At 37.9% G+C, this 19,434-nt stretch overlaps 1 protein-coding gene across 1 annotated transcript in view; it reads right to left on the reverse strand.

Annotated features, from left to right (window-relative positions):
• LOC108577167 (paired mesoderm homeobox protein 2A) overlaps window positions 1–19,434 on the reverse strand; it is a 51,006-nt gene that overhangs the window by 15,359 nt on the left and 16,213 nt on the right. Inside the window, exons 3-4 of the mRNA XM_017940276.1 lie at window positions 5,820–5,985; window positions 4,854–5,067 (exon numbers count right to left, since the gene is read on the reverse strand). Of these exons, the coding sequence (XP_017795765.1) occupies window positions 4,854–5,067; window positions 5,820–5,985 (380 nt within the window). The remainder of the gene's footprint in view (window positions 1–4,853; window positions 5,068–5,819; window positions 5,986–19,434) is intronic.

Raw genomic sequence — 19,434 nt, forward strand, 5'->3', positions numbered from 1 at the left:
TAGGATTTGGTGATTGGAGGGTAATGTAAGGTTGAGTAGATGTGAGTTTGCGGAGGAATTGTTTAGTTGGTTTTGTTGCTGGATCGGGGTGTGATTTGCAAGTGTTTGAAGTGTTGTTCGAGGATTCTGGGTTAAATTTCGACGTTTTGCCAACATTGCAGGTACCTTCATCAAGGTATCGAGGCACACAGTTAATTTCGTGTGTCCTTTTGGATTTGGTCTTACAAAATCATTAGTTACCAATCCGGTGATTTTAACCCTTTTGCTACGGCAAATTTTACTGCGCAACGTCTGAGAGTAAATTTTTAATCACGGCTGCAAAATTTCTTCTTTTAAAATTTCATTTATTAAGCTAAGGTGTGTAAAGGATAAAATTAAGTATTAAATTAAGGCGGAAGTGTATCAGGTAGCTCCGACAGTACAGTGCGAGCAAATTTTCAAAACCCCTATAGGCGCCAATAGTAATGAAAGGGTTAATTGGTCAGCGCTGAACAATTGAAATCTCTCAGACTCTAGCCCGGAAACTTCAAAGAACAACTGAAGCAATCCAGGTCGCGAAAGTCTCAAAAGTCTCATCTGTACACTGATGCATGGGATTTCGTGGCTCTGTCGTTATTTCACTCTCTTTTCTAGCTAGTGAAGTAGAGGTGTTCGCACTGATAGAGCACAGATGGAGAAACGTAGAAAACTAGCAGTGATCCAATATCTGGTGATAAAGTCTCACTACTAAGATTATTCAAGATTCTTCTAAAAATTATTTAAGGTTCTTGCAAAAATTATTCAAGGTCCTTGCAGTGAGGATCTATGTCACGACGATCATCTCTCCAGATATAAGATAATTCCAAAATGAAAATTTTTCAATGTTAAGTTTCAAATTTGCATTTTCTTCATTTCCTAGAATTCTTCTTGATTACGAAGCACTACAGATTTTTGTCCATCTCTTCTTCGTCACTGCAAAACACCTCTATTTCACCGGTTGTAAAAGAGAAAACAAGGTGGAACCATGAAAATTGGTACACAAATGATCACACGTTACCAGCAGTTTTTCATACTTAGGCTGCGAACTTTTCAATCCACCCTCGTACTTTTAGATGGATCCAATGTTTCAAGTATGCAGTTCAAACACGTGTCTTTCATTTAGGAAGAATTTTGATTAAAATTGATTTGTAAGCTTATCCTCGATCAGGCTGTCGGTTAAACGTTAATACTAAGTTCAGTTGGATCCAAAGCGAAAGTATCATTGACCGAAATTTAACTCATTCATTTTATTGTTTATTTTTATTTAAATGCCTACTTTTAACCCCTTGACGTATGACTTCTTTTCTTCACTGTCCATCTAAGCGTCAGCTGTTTCCGTTTTAGTACTATACTAAGTAAGAAAAGCTGATGGTGAATTAAATTTGGCAATCTTCAGTTGTACAAATTAAATTGAAAATCGGAATTGAAATTCATTTCTCCCAAAATCTATGGCACGTGTTTGACTCGTTATTGTATGGCAAGGGGTTAATATTTTCTTCCTTCAGGAAGGCATACCGAATAGACAACTAAATATTGAATAAATTTTCTGAAATTTTCTCTTATTTACAACGACAAAAATATTCATATAACCATTACTATTTTAATATTGAGCTGATATCGATCCATGAATATAAACATTACCGATAAATAGTTAATACGTTAGTAACATTAATAGCAAACAGTATTATTAATATTGGTGAATAGTTTACAGAATACGATATTATTTTATTAATGCCTCCGCAATAATGGCTTACACTTGACTTTCCAATAACATGGTTTCCTCGAAATCGCTTCGTTGCAGTATTAATAGCATCGGTCGAATTATTATTTCAACGATGTTAATAGAAAAAAAAAAGAAACATTGACGTTAATGCATGCTCTGAAACATATATTACTCGGTGGATCGTGAAAACAATATGATACTTTTTGCAATGCTGTTATTTCGAGAAGAGGCTAAAAGAATATTCTCAGCAAGTGGGATTTCCGTTTGCTTCGTTTCTCCATAATTCACAAATAAAAAGTCGCTTTTGTCAGTGGAAAGGTGAAACTCCCTTGGAAATGCATTTTCATATTCCATCTTCATGCACGTGAGTTTTTTTCATGAAACACGTGTCGAGTCAGAAGTTCATTTAAATTTCATTTTTCCACGAGAATTTCTTTCAAATTTCCCTCTTCTCGAGAGAACAGCAAATTTGCTCCACTACGTACTGTCTGATTCCTTAAAGAATTTTTCTTCCCTTACCTCTCTCTGACACAAATAACTTTTTCAGTTCAATTAAATTGTCATTTCTTTTTTTTTTTTTAAGGACATATAAGATACTACTGTAGGAACCTAGGGAAAAATACTGAGGGACCCAACCGGGAATCGAACCCAGGACCTTAGGCTTAGCAAGCCGAGGCTTTGCGCGCTACGCCAACCACTCCCTCTCTATTCTCCCGTGCTGGTTTTCTATTTGGGCATGGAGGCCCCGATACTACACTCGGCCATCCTGAACTGACATTCGCCCTCGAATTGTCCTCCGTGCAACACAACTCAACACTTTCGGGCACACTCACCCACACAGTGGCACACAGCCGAAACAACGCATTTTTGGGAGACGTGCAACCCTCGAGATGTTTTCATCTCACAGCGCCTGGCATCGTGCAGCCGTAGATGCCTCCACCCCGGACAAGTCCTCATTTGTAGGAACCTAGGGAAAAATACTGAGGGACCCAACGGGAATCGAACCCAGGACCTTAGGCTTAGCAAGCCGAGGCTTTGCGCGCTACGCCAACCACTCCCTCTCTATTCTCCCGGACTGGTTTCCTATTTTTTGGGTATGGAGGCCCCGATACTACACTACTAATCAAGCAAATCGAACGCTTAATTGTAATTTTTAACGCGATATTAACAGTTTCTAAATTTTAATTTCGAACTTCAAGCTTTAAATTTCACATTTCAGAATTCTTATTTTTCACTTATAATTACAAAATGAAAACTGTTTAACGTTAAGTTTCAAGTTTGAATTTTCCGAATTTCGTTTCAATTCTTTCAAGGGAATTCTACTTGTCGTTACGTGAAAACCATTGCAAATTTAAAAAATCAATTCAAGCCATCGCATTGCGTATAAAAAGTAATACAATTTTGTCCTGTTCTATTTTCCTCAGAAATCTACCACTTACGAGGAAAAACGCTAAGAACCAGCGCGAACACCCTGCACATTTCCACTGATATACGAGCCACTCAGAAGCCAAAATGATCGACTCCACATTTTAATACTCTTCGAATTTTAGTATCAAAGCACAATTTTACTTTATAAAGTCAGTCACTTCGAAGACACTAACTTCAGCGAAGAAATGTAATTTAAATCGTATAATCACATTTTGTACAAAAATAATAATCCTCGTTTTAATCCTCAGGTGACAGTCATTTTGAGCCAACGGTAATCCTTGCTCTACGTTTTGTTTTAAAGTGTTGCAAGTAAGCAAACAACATACAAACATCGCATTTCTCGAAGAAATTAGCCAAAATTATCGGCTGCGTCAAATTACCTTACGAATCAAAGCATCGAATTCGAATCTTATCGCTCTAACACAACAATTTTACATACTAACTGCTCCTCAATTTAATAAGCATTATTATAAATACATAAACAGTGGAGTCTCGTCTAACCTACATAGATTCTGTATTATCCGAGATGCTTTGAACTTAAATAAAATGAAAAAAAGAATGTAATTGTTTGAGTCGATGGGTATTCACAAATCGTGCAATAAAATCATAAAAGAAACATTTCGGTAATACAATACTGTACATGTACTTAAGTTTAATTAACTATCTCATTAATTCAAATAGTTAACTAAACTTAAACACATGTACAATATTATTATTATTGATACTGCGAACCAGAATTCCCTCCTTAAACCCCTTAACATATGATTTCTTTTCTGACTATGCATATAAGCGTCGGCCATTTAATGTTGCAGTACTGTATCAGGTAAAAGAAGCTTATCCGTTACAGATTAATCACATTTAGGAATCCTTCTTACAAATCAAAACGAAAGTTACGTTTACAATGAATTTTTCTCACTAATATAACTATCTTTCTCACATCTTCACCAAAATCTCTGCCACGAGTCTGATACGTTGTCGTAGGTCAAAGTGTTAACACTGCGAGAAAAGAATTGTCATACTAACCCAACATCCGTCTAACCATAATTCCAGAGTTAACCACCAAATTCGCCACAATTCTTTCACTCATTACCCCCGCTACAAACCAAACCACAAAATTCCTCTTTCCATAATTCTTTCACACATTACCCCCAAAAAATTCTTCCAAATTTAATCCAATCACCCCGTTCAACGTTAATTCCCTCCTGACGGACATTTCTCCGCTAAACCTCAACCCAATTTCTCTCCAGTAACCCCGTCGTCTCCCGTTCTTCAATATCCACCAACTCACCCCCCATCGTTGCTCGTAAACGCGACAGAGAACGGTCAGTCCTTAAATCGCGCTCACTCCGGCTCGTTCTCGTATATATACGCGAGAGAAGGAGGGGGCGGGGGGAACGAGGCGACGATTATCACGATTATACGAGCACGTCGGGACGAACGTGGCCCAGCAGGAGGGTTGGGTGGGGGGATGAAAGAGGGCCGGGAGGAAGCGACGAGGAGTGGTTTAATGGCGCGTATCAAGCATCCGGCCGACGGTGTTCAGTGGTGCTTGCCTCACCGTGGAAATCGCGAGCTGACTTTCAGACGAGAGAACGACCATGGGGCGGCAAGGGGGGATGGAGGGAAGGGCGGAGTAGGAAGATATTTCCTAAAGACGTAAATACAAACGAAGCTAAAAGCTCACCTCTCGCCGGGTGGGCCGAGACCACCTACAGTGCTAGGTGGTGGCGGTGGCGCCCTTATGGGGGTTGGAGGTGGCGTCGAGACACCACCCAGGGACGGCTGACTCTGCTGGGGCCGCGGACTGACCGAGGCGGAAGTCGTGCTGGGGCTCCTTGACCCGCCAGCTCCATCTGGACCGGCGTCCTCCACATCGGGGGCGCTGCTGCTTGTCGTTCCTTTTTTCCGAAACAGAAAAATCGGGATTCGTATGGATGAATCGATGATTTAAGGCGTACACACGACACGGGGGATAATTATTATTTTCAGGGTTTGAGGGTGGAAGTGGTGCTTTTGTGGAGAAAGTATCGCGACTTTACTTTTATGAAATCATTTGCGGTTATTAATTTCCGGCTATTTTTTGGAACAGTGTAACTTTTTCTTTAAATTGGACCAAACAACTTTTTTTTTTTGAGAAGTCAGAAGAATTAGTTCGCTATTTAGACGGCGTGTAGAAAAAATTTTGGAGAAATTGTATTTTGTGGGAATTGCGAGGAAAATTGTAGAGGTCACTTTTTGAAAATTTCTGATCTGAGCCTGTAGCGAAAATTTGAAACGTACGTTTTGTAGATTTATGTCAACTATATACACGCTGAAAATTTCATTGAAAAAAACTCAAGTCGTTCGGTCCAATTTTGAAAAAGTTATACTACTGCAATAGTGGCCTGAAATTAATATTTACGACCAACTTAAATTTCCCTATCAGCGCCATGCGTGCTTGTTTAAAATTGCAATTTCGATTTTTCACGGATATTACAGTATGTTTCATATGCCGTTTACAATTTTACGAGATAACTTTAGCAGCAAATTTAAACAAGATTTCGTAAAAACAGATAAATACAGGAAAATGAAATAAGATAATTCGTATTAGCGGTGAGAGAGAGATTGAAATCTTGATAAATATATCCTTCACTTTTATTCGTGATCGTACCTTCAGGATCGTGTCCTGTGGGACTTGGACCTGCCGATGAAGACGTCGGTGGCGCCAGGGCTGCCGTTTCCAATGCGCTAGCCCCTCCGCCGCCCTCCCTTTTTCTCTGTTCTTCTATCAAACGCTCACTTTTCCTCCACTTTGCTCTACGATTTTGAAACCATACCTGAAACGTTCAGAGCACCTTTGTTAGAACGTTATAAGGAAATACGAGGGAAGTTATTCACAAATGTGTAATTATAAGGGGAACTTTACAAGGAAAGTTCTTTAAAAATGTGTAATCTGAATGGTAAATTAAATTTCAATTTTCTCGACATTTAGTTATGAATAACTATAACAGAGCAAATCGAGGGATTTAAATTTATGGATGGTATATTTTGTCGATAAATATTACAGATGGAGATTGTTCGTTTGAACTCTCCAAGTATGTAGATACTATGAAATATCAAGTAGACAGTTAATCAGTCGAGAAGTGTGCAATTTTCTGTTCAACTCTATTCTGCATTTGTAAAATGACGGTATAGGGTTTTAATGAATTTTGTAAGTACATATATATATAACGTTATATCACCGCTTTTGTGAATTCGTTCTACTGAAAGTATTTTGAAATTTGAACGAGTGAATTTTGCGGACGTTGAATTTCGATCATTTCGTTGAATTTGAATTTCGAACACTTTACTATCCTTGCCATCAATTCTAGATAATCTTCCTGGAATGCTAAATAAATGACAAGTTCACTTCTGAACGCTTAAAAATATATTTTATTAAATAATTGTACTATTAAACTTATTATCCCTTTCACAAATAATACTTTATGCCTTATTATGGATCACTTGTAATCAACCATTTTTCAAAAGTATGCTCAGCGTTTACCAACTGTGATTTCTTTTTCGCAACTCTTCTGAATAAATGACTAATTTATTTTTGAACACGTTTAAAAAAATAATAAGCTATTTTCTATAATTTATTAAATGATTTTACTATTAAACTTTCTATCGCTTTCCTAAATAATGTTCCGCGCCTTATTATGGATTACTTGTAATCGATTAATTACCAAAACTATGCTCAGAAAGTACCGACTGCAATTTTCTTCCGCAAGTTTTCAGAATAAATGACTAATTTATTTTTGAACACGTTTAAAGAATTTTCTATATTTTATTAAATAATTCTACTATTAAACTATCTATCCCTTTTTTAACGCGTTAAACGCCCAGCCTGTTTTGCTTGCCTTTCCGTTCACGCCACACTCGACCGTCAACTGGGCTATGCGCGACGGGCGAATAATAAACAGAAGACGACTTAAAAATCCTTAAAAAACTACTTTTTAACTTTTGTTAAAATGTTATATTCCTGTTCTGAAAGCTTTGATTGAACAAAACTCGATATCGCCTAAACAAAATGTTTTGTCTCACAATCAGAACGCAAGGACCGACGCGCGCGGCCGCGTAGCACGAACCAAAAATCTAGGGACCGGCGTGGCGTTTAACGTGTTAAATAATATTCTGCACCTTATTATGCGTCTGGCGTGACAGTGAACGTGTTAATAAGTAAATGTTGTTCAAATTATGTCGTATTTGATGTCATTTTCATAAGAAAAATCTCATCAATATGTTGAGAAAAATTTCGGGATAAGAAAACGTAAAATTAAAAAAGTTGGTATTTAAATCGCTTGGTTGCCCCGACTCACGTTTCATCCTTATCTTTTATTCGCGGGCGCGAGGCTCGAAAACGTAGTCCCTGACTCTACAAGTGTCAGGTTTAGGTTCCTTGCGGACTGACACTTGTAGAGAATTTACTGTATACTTCTTTTCCGCAAGTGTCATTCCCAAAGAAAACCGCGTTCAAAAATATACAGCGTTGTTAAAAAAAAGAAAAACTTACTCGAACGCGATAAAGTTCTCCATTAGACAACCCCCTCGCCTAATCTTCCTCCCTTGCGACACAGCAGCGAGGAAAGTGTGGAGACAGAGTAGAGAGAAGGTGCAGGATGGCGCGGTGGGGAATAAAATAGAAAGAAAACGAGAGTAAGATGAGGAACGGCGCTGAAGGCGGCACTTAAGCTGTTTCATAGAGCTACACCTGGAGCGAGGATATGGAAGGATAATTGCATGTACGAGGATGGCATTCGCGGCCAGTCGGAGGGGATGCCCTCTTATCCACGTGCATGTTCAACGAGCCGACAGCAACCACGGCGGTCGAGTGTTTTTTAAAAAGCTCGAGTTCAGCTAACGAGCCTAACTTGACATAATACCAACTGAAATAGACTTTATTATACCCAGCGGCCCTCCGCCGCTCCTTCCCATATCTCGCCCCGCGTATACACAACTATGGCTGTTGATTCGAATTGCACTCCTCCCGCGAGTCAAACGTGAGCTTTTTCTTTCAAACTTTCTCTCTCTTAGCGTGATATTCCTACGGTTTTGTTGCGAGTTGCAAGTTTAACCCTAGAGCGGTCTTCGGGTCTTTTTTGACCCACCGCCTTTTTATATTTTTAGTAATTTTTGCTGCTATCAAGTTTACGTTCCTTGACAATATTTTAAACGTTTATTGTCTAGGTTCGTATGTCGCGTTGGAAACAAAAATTGTGGAACATTAGGTCTTAGATCCTTTTTCACCCAAAATTATTTGGTCTACTACCTCGGAAACTATGAGAGATAGAGGAATGGTTTAAATGTCGAGATTATGTGTTTCTCACTGATGAATTCACCTACATAAGTAGCTTTCAGAAAAATTCATTTGTTTAAATAATATATTAATAATACTGTGTATTAAAAATTAATCCATTTTCACGTAAATTTGTGTAAATATACATACTCTTAATATGAATTTTGCTTTTTTAATCCGCTTAATAAAAGAAAAAAAAAGCTCGAACGTTTCTACAATATTTTTAATTATATTTCTCACTGTTAACTTCATCGTTCAGATTCCCGAAGCCGATTTATGAAATATTTAATTTCCATCTAGCAACGTTCAAATACACGAAGAAACTTTATTTAAATTCTATGAAACTTCTCTGTCAAATTGCTCCTCCTCTCTGTAATCACCTTTCCATCCATCCGTTTCTCTGTATTTCAACATAATGAATAAACAACTTAATTCCAATATCAAAGATCAATTGAACTACCATCGATTAATAGAAAAAAAATTCTTCCGTCATCTCACAACGGGATCTACCGTTTCCGCGAAAGCCAAATGAAATCAGACGAAGTTCCGAGGAATCACAGGGTGCAAAAGTAACGGGAACTCATTAACGGATTGGAATCAATAATAAAATAAACTCCGCGGGAAGTCGATTACGCTCGTGCAAACGTAATTCTTCTTCCTCTTCCTTTTACAAGACAAAACGCGTTATTATAGATCGGAGGAGATCGAGAGAGAAAGAGAGGAGGGGGAAAGTGAGGAAATGAGTGAGTGAGAGAAAAAGAGAGAGAAAGAGAATAAATGAACGAGTGAGTGAGTGAGAAAGAGAGATAAAGTGAGTGAGAGAGAGGGGGAGAGAGAGAAAGTGAGTGAGTGAGTGTGAAAGAAAAAGAGAAAGTGAGTGAGAGAGAGAGAGGGAGAGAGGGAGAAAGTGAGTGAGTGAGTGTGAGAGAGAAAATGAGGGAATGAGTGAGAGAGAGAGAGAGAGGGAGAGAGAGAGAGAAAGTGAGTGAGAGAGAAAGAGAGAGAAAGTGAGGGAATGAGTGAGTGAGAGAAAGTGAGTATCTGCGTGAGAGAGAGCAAGAGAGAGAGAGAGAGAGAATAAGTGTGAGAGAAAGAGAGAGCAAGAGATAATGGGCGAGAGAGAGAAAGAGAACAAATAAACTAATGAGTGAGAAAGAGAGAAAGTGAGGGAATGAGTGAGAGAGGGAATGCCTGCGAGAGAGAGAAAGAGAGAGAAGGAATGACTGAGAGAGAGAAAGAAAGTGAGTGTCTGTGTGAGGCTTTACAAGACAAAACACGTTATTATAGATCGGAGGAGATCGAGAGAGAAAGAGAGGAGGGGGAAAGTGAGAAAATGAGTGAGTGAGAGAAAAAGAGAGAGAAAGAGAATAAATGAACGAGTGAGTGAGAAAGAGAGATAAAGTGAGTGAGAGAGAGAGAGAGAGAGAGAAAGTGAGTGAGTGAGTGTTAGAGAGAAAGAGAGAAAGAGAGTGAGAGAGAGGGAGAGAGGGAGAAAGTGAGTGAGTGTGAGAGAAAGAGAGAAAGTGAGTGAGTGAGTGTGAGAGAGAGAGAGAGAGAAAGTGAGGGATTGAGTGAGAGAGAGAGAGAGAGAGAGAGAGAGTGAGTGTGAGAGAGAAAGAGAGAGAAAGTGAGGGAATGAGTGAGTGAGAGGGAGAGGGAGAGAGGGAAAAAGTGAGTAAGTGTGAGAGAGAAAGTGAGTGAGTGAGTGTGAGAGAGAGAGAGAAAGTGAGTGAGTGTGAGAGAGAGAGAGAAAGTGAGGGAATGAGTGAGAGAGAGAGTGTGAAAGAGAAAGAGAGAGAAAGTGAGGGAATGAGTGAGTGAGTGAGAGGGAGAGAGGGAAAAAGTGAGTAAGTGTGAGAGAGAAAGTGAGTGAGTGAGTGTGAGAGAGAGAGAGAAAGTGAGGGAATGACTGAGAGAGAGAGAAAGAGAGAGAAGGAATGACTGAGAGAGAGAAAGAAAGTGAGTGTCTGTGTGAGGGAGGGAGAGAGCAAGAGAGAATGAGTGAGTGGGAGGGAGAGAGAGAGAGAGAGTATGAAAGAGAATAAGAGAGTGAGTGAATGAGAGAATGAGTAAGAGAGAGAGAGGGAGAGAAAGTCCTGGGGTATGATTATCTTTCATCCAGGGGGCGAGAAAGTTTCGCGGCGAGAGGAAGCTTGGAAAATGGTTTAATAAAATAAATACGATGAGCTCCGCCGTTGCTGGTGAATTCGCGTACAAGAAACGAGGACAGTGAATGCCGACTGACGGGGAGAGATATAATAATATCCTCAGGGTTTGTGGGGGCGAGTAATAGCTGAGAACAAAGCCGCGGTTCCGTCGGGACTGCCAGTCCATTCTTCCTTCTCTGTCCTCTTAAAGGATCTCCATGCTCGTTTACTTTCTTTCTACCCGTCTTTCTTCTACCACATTCTTCCTCCCAAATACGAATTTCATTCGGGAAGACGTCGGTAACGACGCCGACTCGTTTCTTTCCATCCGATAAATACGTTTAAACCTTCGACACTTGTTACAGAAAACTGTGACGCCATCGACGGCGAACGCGTTTCAATAAGGGTTGCTTGAGACGATACGTTTCGCAAATATGATTCATTTCTCGCCGTTTTTCGTTGAAACGAACTTCATACAGCGTTTCTCCATTGAAATTATATATTGTTCGAAATGAAATTACATAACGAAATTACATATTATTTCGGAGATACGAAATCGCACTAATCCGTAACCCGCGCATATTGTTCGGGGCACTGAAAGGGAGAAGTGATTAAAATTCGGGTAAAAAGTGTCCCGTTTATTGAAAAAGGTCATTTTTTCCTCAAAGCAGACCTAATTTCTAGGTGTTGCAACTTTTTTTGTACATTACAATGTAAGACGATTCTGAAAAGAATTGTACAAGTATAAATTCAGTGGATTGTAAAGTGTCAATGAACGAATAAGAGAAGCTCACATTTTTTTTCAATGCATTCTTCAATTTTCAAATTGCCAGAGAATTAAAATTCTTAAGGAAACACCTACAAGTAAAATTAAGACTAGTGTTCTTATTTGGAGACACATTTTAAAAAAAAATAATGCCGGAATAATTGAGAAACAATTTGGGAAATAAAAGGAATTTTTAAAAATTAATTGCAACTTTTAGAAACCTTCTGATAACTTTTATTATTCTGAATTTAACGGCGACGATAAAATCTAATTATCGGTTGATGAATATTGTTACCGCAGATATACCTTTATTTTCAATTCTTTTGTTGTATCAAAATAACATAACATCATTACTAGCTTTCAAACAGAACACTGCATTATCAACAAAATTATAATTGTAAAAGTGAAAACTATTATTACACGTTAAACAGCTAAAGGTGAGTTAATTACGTCCTTTCAGAATTTCGCTAAAAATTCAACTTCCAAGTCTCGCGTAATTACTAAAAATTGAATCACGCGAGTGTTCGAAGTCTAGTTGATAAATTAATTACACAGCCTCGATGAATATATGCAAAACTGATGCATTAAAGCCTCTTACTTCCTCGTTATGTTTTCATTAAAAGAACGAGAAGGAATATTTTTGCGTGCAAATTTGTAAGCGCATTAGCGCGGTATATAATCCAATGGTAGAAGGCATCGTTATTCTTCACCCTGCTTGTTTCATACGCTCCCTTTCCTCCCTTGTCTCTCTGTTATTCATTTTTTTTTCTCTCTGCCACGTTTAATCCGAACATATCGATAATCACACTGTTTTACCCTGTCCCAAGTCAAATGCGCTTAATTTCGTTCTACCTGTTTCGCGAATCTGATTTTCATTATACTCCGAGTTACCTCCTCGTTTTTTAAACGTGGGATAACGGTGTTTTAAAACAGCTGAAACTCGTGTTTTCGTGGGATCAACGAGTTTGTTAAATGGGAACGCAGCTCTGTCAAGTAAATTCTCTGTACAAAGATTTCCACTTTGTAGAATAGTATTGTATATTAGTCTGTAACACCGACTTTCAATCGGTGTGCCAATATTTCTTAATACAAGTTAGAAAAGTTAAAAGTGTAACGGAAAAAAATGATTTTTCTTGTATATGAAAATGTAAGATATTTTTTTGGTGTGCTGTAGAATTTTAACCCTTTGCGATCGGTGCCGCCATAGTGGCGGCATTTCAATTTTGTTCTAGAAATCGGTGTCACCGCTATGGCGGCATGATCTTTGTTTTGTCAAGTATCATACTTTGGAAAATTACAAAAATTAAAACGTTTTATTTTTATGCACTATAACTAGTATGTATTAAACAAAATGTATCAGTTTCAAAATATTCTGTTTTTCAATATCCTTATATATATAATAAATAAACTATGCAAAAATAACTTTGAAAATTTAAATTTGCTTCGACTAGCTGATAGTCCAACCAGAGAAATATGCCGATCGCAAAGGGTTAAATAGTAAATGAAAAATATCGATGACCTTGGAATGACCTTCAAGATGTGAGTGTGAGAGAGAGAGAGAAAGTGAGGGAATGAGTGAGAGAGAGAGTGTGAAAGAGAAAGAGAGAGAAAGTGAGGGAATGAGTGAGTGAGTGAGAGGGAGAGAGGGAAAAAGTGAGTAAGTGTGAGAGAGAAAGTGAGTGAGTGAGTGTGAGAGAGAGAGAGAAAGTGAGGGAATGACTGAGAGAGAGAGAAAGAGAGAGAAGGAATGACTGAGAGAGAGAAAGAAAGTGAGTGTCTGTGTGAGGGAGGGAGAGAGCAAGAGAGAATGAGTGAGTGGGAGGGAGAGAGAGAGAGAGAGTATGAAAGAGAATAAGAGAGTGAGTGAATGAGAGAATGAGTAAGAGAGAGAGAGGGAGAGAAAGTCCTGGGGTATGATTATCTTTCATCCAGGGGGCGAGAAAGTTTCGCGGCGAGAGGAAGCTTGGAAAATGGTTTAATAAAATAAATACGATGAGCTCCGCCGTTGCTGGTGAATTCGCGTACAAGAAACGAGGACAGTGAATGCCGACTGACGGGGAGAGATATAATAATATCCTCAGGGTTTGTGGGGGCGAGTAATAGCTGAGAACAAAGCCGCGGTTCCGTCGGGACTGCCAGTCCATTCTTCCTTCTCTGTCCTCTTAAAGGATCTCCATGCTCGTTTACTTTCTTTCTACCCGTCTTTCTTCTACCACATTCTTCCTCCCAAATACGAATTTCATTCGGGAAGACGTCGGTAACGACGCTGACTCGTTTCTTTCCATCCGATAAATACGTTTAAACCTTCGACACTTGTTACAGAAAACTGTGACGCCATCAACGGTGAACGCGTTTCATTAAGGGTTGCTTGAGACGATACGTTTCGCAAATATGATTCATTTCTCGCCGTTTTTCGTTGAAACGAACTTCATACAGCGTTTCTCCATTGAAATTATATATTGTTCGAAATGAAATTACATAACGAAATTACATATTATTTCGGAGATACGAAATCGCACTAATCCGTAACCCGCGCATATTGTTCGGGGCACTGAAAGGGAGAAGTGATTAAAATTCGGGTAAAAAGTGTCCCGTTTATTGAAAAAGGTCATTTTTTCCTCAAAGCAGACCTAATTTCTAGGTGTTGCAACTTTTTTTGTACATTACAATGTAAGACGATTCTGAAAAGAATTGTACAAGTATAAATTCAGTGGATTGTAAAGTGTCAATGAACGAATAAGAGAAGCTCACATTTTTTTTCAATGCATTCTTCAATTTTCAAATTGCCAGAGAATTAAAATTCTTAAGGAAACACCTACAAGTAAAATTAAGACTAGTGTTCTTATTTGGAGACACATTTTAAAAAAAAATAATGCCGGAATAATTGAGAAACAATTTGGGAAATAAAAGGAATTTTTAAAAATTAATTGCAACTTTTAGAAACCTTCTGATAACTTTTATTATTCTGAATTTAACGGCGACGATAAAATCTAATTATCGGTTGATGAATATTGTTACCGCAGATATACCTTTATTTTCAATTCTTTTGTTGTATCAAAATAACATAACATCATTACTAGCTTTCAAACAGAACACTGCATTATCAACAAAATTATAATTGTAAAAGTGAAAACTATTATTACACGTTAAACAGCTAAAGGTGAGTTAATTACGTCCTTTCAGAATTTCGCTAAAAATTCAACTTCCAAGTCTCGCGTAATTACTAAAAATTGAATCACGCGAGTGTTCGAAGTCTAGTTGATAAATTAATTACACAGCCTCGATGAATATATGCAAAACTGATGCATTAAAGCCTCTTACTTCCTCGTTATGTTTTCATTAAAAGAACGAGAAGGAATATTTTTGCGTGCAAATTTGTAAGCGCATTAGCGCGGTATATAATCCAATGGTAGAAGGCATCGTTATTCTTCACCCTGCTTGTTTCATACGCTCCCTTTCCTCCCTTGTCTCTCTGTTATTCATTTTTTTTTCTCTCTGCCACGTTTAATCCGAACATATCGATAATCACACTGTTTTACCCTGTCCCAAGTCAAATGCGCTTAATTTCGTTCTACCTGTTTCGCGAATCTGATTTTCATTATACTCCGAGTTACCTCCTCGTTTTTTAAACGTGGGATAACGGTGTTTTAAAACAGCTGAAACTCGTGTTTTCGTGGGATCAACGAGTTTGTTAAATGGGAACGCAGCTCTGTCAAGTAAATTCTCTGTACAAAGATTTCCACTTTGTAGAATAGTATTGTATATTAGTCTGTAACACCGACTTTCAATCGGTGTGCCAATATTTCTTAATACAAGTTAGAAAAGTTAAAAGTGTAACGGAAAAAAATGATTTTTCTTGTATATGAAAATGTAAGATATTTTTTTGGTGTGCTGTAGAATTTTAACCCTTTGCGATCGGTGCCGCCATAGTGGCGGCATTTCAATTTTGTTCTAGAAATCGGTGTCACCGCTATGGCGGCATGATCTTTGTTTTGTCAAGTATCATACTTTGGAAAATTACAAAAATTAAAACGTTTTATTTTTATGCACTATAACTAGTATGTATTAAACAAAATGTATCAGTTTCAAAATATTCTGTTTTTCAATATCCTTATATATATAATAAATCAACTATGCAAAAATAACTTTAAAAATCTAAATTTGCTCCGACTAGCTGATAGTCCCAACCAGAGAAATGTGCCGATCGCAAAGGGTTAATAATTAGTCTGTACGAGCCGTGAGATAAAGGTTAAAAATCGCTGGTCTATAATATCAGGGGTATGCAAAAGTTTCCGTCGTTTTCATAGCAATTTTCTTTATTAATATCTTATACATCGTATGATAATTTTTAATCAAAATACTTTCCACAATTATCTATTACCTTTTGCCACCATTTAAGCAGAAGATGGATACCACGACGAAAAAAGTCCTTGGTTTTAGAGCGAACGATGTCATCAGTGAATTTTGGGACTTTTTCGGCAATTTCGAAATCGGCATGCCAGAAAGTTTCTGTTCCATGTATTTCCTATTTTTGTTGTAACTTTTCAATGAATCTTCAAACCTATGTTTATAAAATATTTCTTTTCTTACTTATATCCCTAGAATGTATTTTAAAGTTTGATAAGAAAGAACTGGGACACCCTGTATATAAAATAGAACGTCTGTCTGTACGCACACATGTTCCCTTGGATCAAGCTGAATCAAATTTTGCACAGTTACTTTCTAAGATCCTACGGAAAGCAAAGGCTACCTATTTGAAAAAACTGGAACACCCTGTATAAGAAGAATCCAACGTAAAAGAAAGTTGAAAGGTTCGAAGTTAAAAACGGCCTCGAAACACGACGAACTTGGACTTTATCGCAGACAACTAGCCTATCTGAACTTAAATAGAACTACACTTTGAACATTGGACTTTACAACAGAGATATAACTCTCTTCTCTTTATATTATGAATATGTATTCTTATATTAATCGTAATATTAATAATTTTAAGCAATACAATGCTAGGTAAAATAAAAAAATGTAATTTCGTTTGCATGCGACAACGATTTTAGTATTGGGTCACATTTGATCCGGCATCCATTGCGCGTGCGACTGTCGCGCCATCTGCTACCAAGGGTGCATCGCGATACAATACATAATGTAAGTAAAATTTGTTAGCAAAGTAATTTTACTTCCTAATTTATCAGCTTCATGGACTCTGTAGGAGCCTTACACGTTAAACAATGCACAGAATACACACATCAAATTCGTGCACAAAATTCTTTCCGCATTTAGTATCCAAACGTTCAACTAACCTTCAAATCATCGACGTTTAAACACGTCGCAACAAAATTTTCTCATCCTCAAGCTCGAATTTATTTATTCGTTCAAACAGCAACGTGCAGCAAGGGCAAAAGCCAGGTGTACCTGTTCGCATCTCGTTGCACCGTAATTCGCATTACACACATCGAAATTCAAACGGACCGAAAAGCACGCGACTCGTCCGACGACGTCGACGGTCGCGACCTCTACTCGCTCGCGCATGCGCACTTCCTGTCTCCTCCTGTCAGCGGTTGTGTGCGCGTGTGTGTGTGCGCGCACGGCAGCAGCATAATTGCTGCCGCACGGGGCGACGCGAACAAACGTCAGAGCCTCGAAGCTGCCTGCATCCGACGATCCACCGACGTCGGGGCATCCCCCGCGCCCACCCTGTCCCGCACGAGGTTCTAATTGGAGTAGGAGAAGAGGACCGGCACTGCATAAACGCGCCTATTTGTCCATTATTTCAGATTCCCTTTGTCTTCCCTAATGAAACAATGAGTCTGCGCCGTAATTGCGTCATAGCCGTCCTGTCCCTACCTTCCTCCCATTGTGTACATCGCTGCCTAGTATGGCCTTCTCGTCTTATAATCCGGACAATGCAGCGGGATAATACCATGCCCCTACACTGGACGCGCGCCACGCTCAAGAATTCTTTGCCAGACTATGTATGTTTCCCCTCGTCGTCCTCCCTCAACCATTTTACTCCTTCTTCTCATTCAAATTGATAGATATGGATTTATGATGATTGCTCAGGTGTATGTACAGGGTGGTTCAGACGCTGGTGGCCAAACTTTGGCGTACTCTAACCTCTTTAAGGATGAAAAATTTCACAAACGTCGCTCTGAAAATTCTTTTCTTCTCTTTTTCTTTTTTCAACAGTTTCAATTATCGTTCAATTTCGAGATGAATTAAAAGTGTTTATATCTCGAAAAGGAAGAGTTTTCGGACATTTGTTTATATGACCTTTTCGTGGAATATTTTAGCTAAGCACCCTATTTCTGAAGCACCCTGTATATTGAGGAACGTATTGAGTATATTCGATCGAATGGTTGTTGCAAAGAGAATATTTAGAGATAGGAAAGCAGAGTTGGGTAGAATTTAGAGGAAAAATTTTTGCAACAAGGTTCGAATAAAATTATATTTTAAATAGGAGGCGAAATTTTAGGAAATAAAGTATTTGTGTTCTAATGACCCGAAGCATGAAATATTTTAATCTTCTATTTTAAATGCACATTTGAAGTATTTCCTCACAATGAAAATATGGACGGGGGAAGAAATAGTATCATAACGCGAGAAATTGGACAACTTCGCAAAGTAAATTCATTTTTCATTTAAAAGTGTGCCTATTCGTATTTAGCAAAATGCATTGCTCAGACTACACATCATGTTTAAAAAATAGATGTTTCATATGTTTGCATTTCATACCTGCTCTGAATTCGGCAATGATCAATTCTTAAATATTGCAAATAAGGTCAAAAATAAATTAAAATTAATGAGATATTTCAACATAAAGCCTCACTGTTAAACGGTGACAATTGCCGAATATCTCTCAAATAAGACACTATTTTTAAATATTATTTCACAAACGTACTGCAACAAATAAATCATTTTATTTTCACAGTTATACCGTTTACAGTTGCAAATAATATTTTACCCAGTTCTGCGAGATAGTAATGAGACTTTTGGGTCGTCCTAGTGAAGAGCTCTTCAGACTATTGTCTTTTCGTCAGAGTTAGCTACTTAGTGCTTGAACACTGTGATAAAAAGGAGGATGCAGAATTGTGTGTACAATGTGTATATACGTGTAACTCGAATTTGTTGGTTCATAATGTAATAGATGAAAATTTAATTAAAATGACACATATATTTTTTTTTAACGTAAATCATGTTTGTCACAGTTCGGTTATATTTTGCACTGCAAGTGCAATCCACGAGGAAGTTAATTCACATTTCGTAGCTTTAAAAGCTCTCAGAAATATTTCCAAGAAAAGAGTTTAAATTATGAAAAGCATTTTCTTAACCCAGAAATCCAAACGAATACTTGTAAATATGAACCCCAGAGCAGAAATATAAATTCTCACAGCTTTTTCTATTTCAACAAATTCCACCTTATTAATCGATTATTAAAATTAACGAATAATGTTATTTAAAAAATTTCAAAGTGAAGTTTAATCTTGCACACTTTAGTCTAAAAAGCTTGCAAATAATTCAACACGTTCACCGCCGTTAAAAAATCCATAGTGCGCTGAGGAATATATTTTGGAACGCACATGCTGCGTCAGTGGCAGCGAACGTGTTAAACAGATTCATAATTATTCAACTGCAAACTTAAAAATCATGGATAACTCTATTAACGGTATTTTTATGCTGAATCGAAGACGTGAAAGTAATTCAGCATTTTTAGAGCAATCTCGAGCAATTTTGAAAAAAAAGTTGTACATTGATAAATATGTTTACTAATTTTTTATTACAGTTCGAGATAAAAATTGTATCGTTACGTTGAAGGATTCTATGATTCACAGCAAGCTGAGAAATTGTACATTTTTTCCGTGTTTCATTCGATACGAACCCTTTTCAATACCTCGTTAATCGCCATTTAATACGCGCCTCCAGTTTCCGGTTTAATTAACCAGGCGAGATATGAAAACGTGTAATCTCTGGAAATTATTTCTCTTTTATCGTTACGCGATATTGATCCACGAAATTGCGATCCCGTTGCTGTTATTTATTAATT

Source organism: Habropoda laboriosa, unplaced genomic scaffold, assembly GCF_001263275.1.
Source record: "Habropoda laboriosa isolate 0110345459 unplaced genomic scaffold, ASM126327v1 scaffold523, whole genome shotgun sequence".
Taxonomy (NCBI): Eukaryota; Metazoa; Arthropoda; class Insecta; order Hymenoptera; family Apidae; genus Habropoda; species Habropoda laboriosa.